The 9,950-nt window shown below is 35.1% G+C and overlaps 1 protein-coding gene across 1 annotated transcript in view; it reads left to right on the top strand.

Moving 5' to 3' along the window:
* The first annotated feature begins 1,244 nt into the window (after window positions 1-1,244).
* Window positions 1,245-9,950, top strand: part of LOC120517213 (syntaxin-binding protein 4-like) — a 173,700-nt gene continuing 164,994 nt past the window's right edge. Inside the window, exons 1-3 of the mRNA XM_039739381.1 lie at window positions 1,245-1,557; window positions 6,894-6,967; window positions 7,051-7,146. Coding sequence (XP_039595315.1) covers window positions 6,898-6,967; window positions 7,051-7,146 — 166 coding nt within the window. The 5' untranslated portion in view covers window positions 1,245-1,557; window positions 6,894-6,897. The remainder of the gene's footprint in view (window positions 1,558-6,893; window positions 6,968-7,050; window positions 7,147-9,950) is intronic.

The raw sequence follows: 9,950 nt of genomic DNA, 5'->3' as shown, positions 1-9,950 counted from the left end.
CAAATGAATGTAGAGTAAAAAGAACAAGAAACTGAATCACGTGAACAACTTTTTTAATATTTAATTTAAAAACTTGACTATTTGATATTTGAGCTAAGTAAAGTAAACAAGCAGCATAAATCGACAGACTTGTACAGGGTGGCTTAATGCCTATGTACACTTTGACATGAAGAGATCTATTGTTGTGTGTGCTCATTTCTTTATCTTCCTTCTCAAGCATACTGTATAGTCAAGTATGGCAAACATGCTGACTGCTATCTTCACTTATAGTTTTTTTTATAAGTACTTGCGTGTGTCTCCTTGTGTGCATTGAAGTATATATAAAATAAATTCTGGATTTAAAAAATGTAGTCCTGAAATTTTTTTTTACAAATAAATAGGCCTGAACCCATGCAGAAATGAAGCAGACTGCAAAAATACCAGTTAAATTAAACAATGTCTATGGCAGTTAACTTTGTGCGTAGTTCTAACCGTTTTCAAAGAAAATGGAGATATGTTTTGGATCAATACAATACAATAGGTCTGAAGCTTGAAACTTGACAAACATTAAATTACTTATTTGAAAAAGACAGGTCAATTGTTTTCATTGGTTATCATTGTACATAGGTCTTAGCATTAAGGACGTTCATCGCAAAAATCTGCTGATTTTAAATGGGTGTTTCTTTGCCACCAAGTGGTCACCCAGAAAGCATCATTTTCCAATTAAAATAATTTTTATGCACAAAAAACAATCCCGCTTTTCGATAGACACACACAGACATTATGCTAAAAACAACTTTTCTCAAAGTTTTGAACACCACAGACTCTGAAGCTGAACTTAACTCGAATATCTGATCTCATACATGGAAGTATATTTTCTTTGTGTTTTAACAAATCTGTATCTTTATGTGTACTCATTCTGCATTTAGTAATTAGCTAAATCTGTACTTGAATTTTACATGAGAACTTGTCACAGTGCTCTGCGCCTGCACGCAGTGAAGCGCGTTATACAAAAAAATAATAATAAAGAAAAAAAATAAACTGAACTGGAACTGAAGTAAGACAGAAATAAATGTTGCTTATCCTCGTCTAAAAATTATGCTGAGAGTGCAACAAATGATGTATGTAGAATGCGCTGTTTAAAAAAATGTAACTGCACTACTGAAATACACTATAAAATTATATATCCATTAATGAAAGGAAGGCAAACCAAAGGACGCATCATCCAAAAGGGAGCAGTTCAGTCTGGCACCTCCTGAAAGGCGCTCGGCGAAAGGCATTGTGGGTAAACAAAAATGTTGCTAGGAGACTGAAGGCGGGCTTGGGGAGATGCGCCTTTTCTTCCAGGGTTGCGAGACTCCTGCGAAGTAACGTGACTCGAGTCAAGTGGGCGGTCTTTTGAGTTCAAAATTCTTTGTGTACATTTTCCGAAAACGTTTTTAGCATTCTGCGCATCTATCGTTAGTGATTTAACTGGCGTAAGATTGTGTCATTGGAGATACGCATGCATGTAGGGACATTTTGCAACGGCCTTGATGACTCGTCGTGATGCCTTAAGCTAACTAGAACATTTAGTGGGTAAGTAGTTGCCTTCTTGAGGGAAACTTTGCTCAAGCACTGTCATTTCACATGTGTTTTAGTTCTACGGTATCGTTTGGTGCCCTGCTGACAGCCATTGTAAATATTCGCTCTACTAATCTTCGTTTTCAGTAGCCCATTTAATAAGATATTAACGCGCTAGGCGTTTAAAGAGCCTTGAGGTTTATGATACAGAATTAAAGTCAAAAAACGCCAGAAATAAAAGTGAAGTAACTGGAAAACTAAGTGGAGCTTGACAAAAAGAATTGGGAATAATGTAGTAAACAATGAGAAATCAAATTATATTAACTGCGTGAAGAAAACATTCAAAAAAGGTAATGGTGATTTTAGGCCAATTTCTTCTTCATCGTCTGGTAGGGTCAATCAGAGATTGGACCGTCATTCTCAGTCTTGTTTTCAGTTAGCTGCTTTATTTTTTCCATAGTGTTTTATTCTTAATCCTTCCCCGATTTTGTCAAGCTAGGTTCTTTTTGGCGTTCCTTTGTCTTTTTTATTGCCCATGCTCCAAGCATATATGTCATAGGGTTAGGGTCTATAAGATAGGGGTTCTCAAACTCGGTCCTGGGAACCCCCTGTGCCTGCAGGTTTTTGTTCCAGTCAGCTTCTGTTTTTAATTGGACTCCTGGGCTTATTAAGTGAACTGTTAGTTCCCAGATTCTCTGTTTTTGGAACAATATAGAAATTAGGAACTAGAACTTAAAAAACTAAGTTTGGTAAAAAAATAAATATTAAAATGCACCAAGCAGTTATATGGGAATAATGAATTTGTTTCTTTTTAACAATATTTTTATCTTGATTTTCACTCGACTGTTCCAGGTGTTCTAATTGTTTAATCCATTAGTTACTAATTAGTGGGTCTGACGCTAAAGTAGTTGCAGCCTTTAATGATTCAGTGATGTTTGCTTGGGTGTCTGCAGTGCTCTCGTTTTTAATTGTCATTATTAAGATAAAACGAAGGGAGCAAATTGCACGGAGAAAGGGCAAAGTATAATGAAATCAACAAAAGTGAGTTAAGTGTTTAAATCAATAGCAAAAACAGAACTATTTCTAAATGTCTTATAAATGTACAAATCGTGCTACTGTGGTTTTCTGAATGTAGAATAAGAAACAAATACCAGCTAATTAAATGAGATCCGTTTTTTCAGTTATGAATCTGGTTGGGGGGGAAAAAAAAAACCTGAAGCCCATAGGACTAACTTTGAGAACCCCTGCTCTAAGATGTTCAAGGCCAGACTACCAACGGATCCCATTATTACATGCCCAGCAGACTTCACGTTTGTTTGTGCTAAGTCTATTTGTAGGTGTTTTGTTTTCATTCTGAATTATACGTCTTTGTTAGTTACATTTGGTTATTAGTAAAACTAGCTGTGTTACCCAGCTATACCTGTGAAATGTTCTAAAACAATGGCCTCAGTTATAGTGCCATCAGTTAATTTAATATCAGAATTACTGTGTAACTAACTAAGTACTTTTCTGTATACAATATTTGAAGTTTTTTTTTTTTTGGCCAAGTGCTAATATTATTAGTTCACTGGAGGTCCTTGTTCTTAAAACATTTGTGTGGTAGATCTGTTCTTGCTTTTTTGTTGATGGTCATTAGAAAACGTAATTTTACAGTGAACTGTATTTTTTGGAAGTCCAAGAGATAATTAGTTGAATAACTGGAATATTGGGTATGCTCAATGCCACAACACGTAGCAATAGCAAGCTTACTAAACGTGTCTTCTTTGAGCTTCACATAACTTTTCTCCTCTCCCTTCACTTCTACAGACATCTTTCATTTGTATAAAATGGCACATCTCATTTCTCCATGCGATTACAGGTAGCGCTGTGAAGACGCAGTGCGTGGTTAAGTGATTTGTGGACAAGATTGATCTGAAAAGTTATAATTTTAAAAGTAGCCTTGGGTAAATGAATGTATCCTAAATCTTAGTGCTTACTAGTTCATGTAGCATTTATATTATGTGGTTTGGGTTGTAATATTAGTGGTCTAATTAAATGCAAGTTTATTAATTTTAGCATATCCACACATGTTAAGATGAATTAATCTATGGTGATCATATACCATCTTTTTCTAATATATCTGTAAAAATCATTCCATTGTGTATAAAGTCCCTATTTTTTTCTTAACTGGCCTAACAATACGTTATGCAATGTTCTTTACAATTTGCATGTGAAATTTTTTTTTTTTTTTTTTGGTCGTCTTAGAACTGTGAATTTGAGCATCATTCAGGTTAGCGTTTGGAGTATTTGAATCACTGTAAAAGTGATGTAGACTTTGAGTGTTTCATACATTTCTTATCTGTAGGTACTTTCTATACATCAAAATAAGCTTAAACAAGTGAAAACTAGTAGGAAGTTTACATCTTTCCTTATTGTGTGAATTTGTTTTTTTATTTTATTAAGACCCTGTTAATTTTAAGTACAAGTGTGTCTGGTATGGTTGTCTATGACTGAGCAATTCCACCATAAGTGACAAGAAGAAAATGCAGTCACAAAATTACGAAGAATACATTCACTTAAAAGGCCTAAGAAGACAGCTGCACTGTTAATGATAGATCTAGACCAGATGGATACATGTTTTCTTTTTTTAATCCCTAATACATTGTCTGCATGCTGGGTTAGAATCAACTATTAGCTTTGTTTTTTGTCTGTAGCTTCAGTTCCTTAACAGAGAATAAAGTGATGCAGTTGACAGAAATATATAAGCAGTGTAAAGGCCAGATGACCAAAAAGTTTATTTGTTTGTGGTCTGCATGTCATGTTTTTCAGATGATTCACTTTTAGGCAGTCATCTTGCCACATTTGCTGCGTCCAATATTGTGGTTTTGCTTTTTTCAAATGGAGTTCACTTGCTTACTCTGTCTTAATCAGAAATAGAGCACTTTGGTGAATTGCCATTCCTATATGGGTAGGTGAGTAGAATTTTGGCTTGTTCAGTCAGTTATTCTGGAAATTTGTAAGGTGCTAGGCATGAGGGTTGGAGGCAGGGTTGGTGCTGTAGACATTTGTTTTTTAGTTTTATGTGGGAGTGGAAAACATTTTTTTTGAGCATGTTCAATTAAGTAATTATGTAGCTAGGTTTTGTTCATATGATTGCTGTTTTCAACACAAGCTGTCACCACTCAGCTTCTGGGACATAAACTTAGATCTTCGTCCATTGCAGTAGGTGGAAAGCAATCATCTTAGCCAATTGAACCAAAGGAGAAATCTATCAGATTGGGTGATTGATTAAGCTTCTGACCTGATGGTGTCTTCTTGAGTTCTGCTACAAATGTATGTCATTTTCAACATTGTTAAACATTTTTAAAAAATGAGTACATCAGATACGTTTGGGACTTCTTGCAAAGGACAGAAAACAATACCAGAATAATAATTTTAATTAATCTGTCCACTCTATATAAAATGAAAAATTGACTGTCTGACTCATTCACTCAGTTAACAAAAACACTGTTTCCTGTTTAGCTAAAAAGCTGAAATTTGGCAGGAAGGTGCATCATTGGCAGGAGCGGGGGTAAAAAAAATGTATTCAATAGAAAAACTAAATACACCAAAATCTGAAAAATGCTTTTACAGATCTGGTTGAACTTTATGAATTTGTAGAAAAAAAAGAAAATTTAATGACACATTACTTCCTATCCCCTTCAGGCAATTAGCGAGAAATATTGCAGATAAGGTGAAAGATAATCCAAAGAGATTCTTTCAGTATTTTAATAGTAAAAGAATAGTAAAGGGGAATTTAAAATACAGTATACAGACAGGCAAATAGCAAAAGTTCTAAACTTGGGGTTTTCTAAGGTCTTCCCAGTAGTAACAGGGACTTCAAAGGATGTACTGAGTAATTTGAAAATTGCTCAAATTAAATAGACTAGAATCTATAAAATTGCCAGTACCAGATAATATTTATCCTTGAGTACTTAATGAAATCGGTGAATTCAAATCTAAACTTTTGACACACATTTTTCTGAAGTCGCTGCACACTGGAGGAATTCCAAAGGACTGGAAAATGACAAATATTATCCCTTTATCTAAAAAGTGTAATCGGGCAGACCCAGGTAACTATAGGCTAGTATAGGGTTAACGTGCATCACATGCAAATTAATGGAAGAGATTATTAAGGATAAGATTGAGCAACACATGGCAAGAACATGAGTTTTAGTGAACAGTCGGCATGGGTTCAGAAGAGGGAAGTCATATTTTTCTGATATGCTGGTATTCTATGAGGAAGCAACAAAAGGGTATGACTAGAGTGGTGTGTGTGTGTATAATTTGCCTTGACTTTCAAAAGGCATTTGATAAGGCACCACATGAGAGATTAGGCATCAAACTAAAAAAAGTGGGAGTTCAGGGTGTGATGTGTTGATGAGTGAAGAATTGGATCAGACACAGGAAGCAGAGGTTAAAAGTGTGAGGAACCCTATCAGAATTGGGTAACGTTAAGAGTGGTGCCGTTCAGGGGTCGGTGCTGGGGCCCTGCTTATTTTTAATAAATATAAATTATTTGGATAGGAATGTGTAAATAACAAGCTGGTTAAGTTTGCAGGTAATACCAAGCTAAGTGGATTGGCAGATAATATAGAATCCATTGAATCATTACAGGGGGTCTTGGAAACATTCAGATTTGGGCAGGTTTTTGTCAAAAGCAATTTTATATAAGGAAATGTAAAGTATTACATTTAGAATATTAGATTTATTCGCTTCCCGGGTCCTCCCTGCGTGGAGTTTGCATGCTCTCCCCGTGTCTGCGTGGGATTCCTCCGGGCACTCCGGTTTCTTCCCACAGTCCAAAGACATGCAGGTTAGGTGGATTGGCGATTCTAAATTGGCCCTAGTGTGTGCTTGGTGTGTGGGTGTGTTTGTGTGTGTCCTGTGGTGGGTTGGCACCCTGCCCAGGATTGGTTCCTGCCTTGTGCCCAGTGTTGGCTGGGATTGGCTCCAGCAGACCCCCGTAACCCTGTGTTCGGATTCAGTGGGTTGGAAAATGGATGGATGGATATTAGATTTAAATACACAACAGTGGGAGGTTTGAAAATTGAAGGTACACCTTATGAGGAGGATTTATGAGACGTAATGGATTTGTCACTATCAATTCCAGACAATGAGTAATTCAAAGAATGTGGTGGGGGAAGGAAGATAAGAGTGCTTATCCCTGTCTTCTTAGAATTTTTACTGTATGAAAATTTGCCTAAGAGTGTAATTGTCCCTTCTGTTTACTTGTTTTAAATCTCTTATTGCATGTGTGTGTTTTTGTTATTGCATTGAGTTCAACATGTTGTTGTTAAAAGGAGATTAATAAAAATGTGTTTTTTATGTAGGCCAATGATGAGCCCCAATGGAATCAAGCGGTCAGTTCTGCAGGTGGTCTTTTCTGATTGCCAGACTGGCCTTGGTAAGTTGCTGTTCACTATTTGTCTGCTAAGATTCTCATTTTCTTCAGAGCATGCATAACTCTTAATTCTTAAAACCCCCCAGGTGTGAAAATCACAGGAGGCTCTCGGAAAATCTCTGGAAAAGAATATGGCATCTATATAAAGCGAATTCTGCCTGGAGGGATGGCTGCAGTAGATGGTATGCTTAGCCATTTTCTTTCTCTTTGATTTAGTAAATGATTAGCCTGCATTATCTTCTGTAATGCATATGATGACTAGATGGTATGTAATATACCAACAACAAAACCGAGATTTGCATGAGTTTCTAAACATTGATTCAATTGTAGTTTTATTGTCTGCTTCCCATACATACTTACAGATTTGTTATTGTAGGCTTTTGATACTGTATGTCTTTGGAGTGGGTAAAAATCTTATGTTGTGTATTTTCTAGGTTGGTGGCAGAGAATGGTGATATGACCTTAAAATGATATCACAATATTCCAGGACATTTTTTTCCTGTTTAAAAAATAAAAAAAATAAAAACATATCTCTCAAAATTTAACTAAATGTTCTTTTAAATAAGAGAGCAACTAATTAATGGATCAAATGATCATGCTTATTAATAAATAAGTACAGAGTAAAATCAAATTTAAATCCAAGTCTTCAATGTAAGTGAAAGTCAAAAGCTATATAAATTACCCTTTTGTTTCTAGTGTAATAATAAATTGTAGACTCATACAAAAATGACCCTTCATATCCATAGGATAAATTTAAACAGCAAAATGAGGTAAAAATGAAACTGAAGCCCTGAAGTTTAATGCAAATAGATTCCTTATTAATTACAAATAATGACAACAAAGTAACATTTTCTTTTTCTGATCCAATGGGACAGAATATTTCCAGCTGATATACTGGATATCATAGTTTTAGATTCTTGAACAAAAATTGCATATCCAGTGATGGCAGCTTTAATGGTATCCTGTGACAGGTTACTGGACAAAATACAGTGCTAAATACCTTGTTGGATGTTGCACTTCTACCAGGGATTCAGAAGCTGGGTAAACAATACTTGGCACATGCATCCAAACAATCCAGTTAATTTAAACATTAGTTTTACTAAATTTCTTTGAAAAAAAATGTGTAGCTCTGTTTAAAAAAGTAAGTGTTATGACTATACCATGATTGCTGTCATTTACAATGACACAATAAGGTGCATCCTTGAGAGATTTTAAAGTTGTTCAATATACTACAATGAAGACATTATTGTTTCTGTCTTGGTGCAAGCTAATGACAATTATTGAGCTGTGCTGGAATCTGGAATGCCCAATTTGTTAAGGCAGATGTTTAATCTAGTTGTAGTTCTTAACTGTGGTAAATGCCAGACAATGTCTAAATATGACAGTAGCTGAACAAATTAAGAACAAACAGTAGTTGTTCGTGGTGGTGGCGGCAATGAGTAGGATCCACTTGCAGAGCCACAGCACCATATGTCAGATTTAGGCCAATTGTTTCAGGAAAGATTTGACATCATCACAGTTTCAAGACAGGTGTTTGGCAGATGACTTTCGGAAGGTCTGTGAGTCACAGCAAGGTCCTGAAGTAACTCTGTGTCATGGATCCGTTCAAAAATTGGGCAATAAAAATGAGAAGGAAAAACAGTACCTCAAACCAAATCATATGTTTCATTGAGAAGTTCAGAGAGTTTCTGCCATCATGTCATGTCATCGATCAAACTAAACAAAACAAATCATTTCAGTAAAGTACACTATTAACCTTTACCTTGTATTTGGGTCTGTGGGAACCATTTAACATGTCGGCAAAATTTAAAATCATTAAAAATTGTTTTAATTGAATATATTATTTTTGTTTAAATTCATGTACACAATAAACAATATAATTACAATGCTTACATCATGTCACTAAGTAAAAAATGTATAAGGAATGTCATTCAAATTTAAAATGTGCAATTCATGTGTACAATATTGTTCTAAATCAATATTAAAATGAATTTGTTTAGCCAATCTAATATTTTGAAAACATGAATATAAAGAAAATGGCAACACACATTCTACACTACGCTATGCTGTATATGAATTACCTTATATAGAACTTCTCATATTTTTGTCACTTATTATAAATGACAGGCCACCAAAAGAAAAAAAATTTAAATACTAACAATAGCACTATTCATATAACACTTTTCCCATGCGCAAAACACTTCGCAAAATTCAAAAAGAACAGGACATATAACATTGGATATTAATAATATCCCCACTTAATAAAGATAAATACAGGATTTATAAAGCATTCAAATAGAATGTAAGACAATAATCCAGACTAAATTACAAAATATAATGCTACAAAAAAAATCTTAAACAATTGATACACAAATTCTGAGCACTTGTACAGACAGAGAGGGTAAACATGTTAGTTATGTTTAAAACCTTCCTAAACAAATGATTTAAAATAAATAAATAAATGGGTTGAGTCAGCTGATCTCATTAATTTAGGTAGTCAGGATGCTATACACTCACAGAGCATGTATTAATGTGGGCACAATTAGGTCACCAGAATCCAGTGGACTATGGTGGCAAACGGGAGATGGTGATAGAGGATGTCATTGATGTAGTCTAGTGCAAAACTATTTAAAGTGTTGTATGTTAATGGTAGAATTTTATATTCATCCAATAAGACACCGGGAGCAGTGAAGGTGTAGCAGGATGTGTGATGTGTTTGCTGTTTCCAGTCTGTGTCAGGACTCTCAAACTAGACTTTTGAATCAAGTAAAGAGTTAACAATCGTTGATGCAGGATGTGATAAAGACATAAGTCTTTCAGCATTAGAAAAGAAGTGGAATGAGTGAACATGGGAAATATTACACAGGTGGAGGTAAGAAAGTTTCTTAATGTGGTTATATGGGTGGAGTAAGAAACGGAGGAATCATAAATGACACCAGGTTTCTTTGCAGTCAAAGAAGGTCTGACAAGATCATCGCCAAGAGTG

The sequence above is a fragment of the Polypterus senegalus genome, chromosome 17 (assembly GCF_016835505.1).
Source record: "Polypterus senegalus isolate Bchr_013 chromosome 17, ASM1683550v1, whole genome shotgun sequence".
Taxonomy (NCBI): domain Eukaryota; kingdom Metazoa; phylum Chordata; class Cladistia; order Polypteriformes; family Polypteridae; genus Polypterus; species Polypterus senegalus.
The sequence above is the reverse complement of the archived record's forward strand: the minus strand, read 5'-3'. Positions and strand labels throughout refer to the sequence as shown.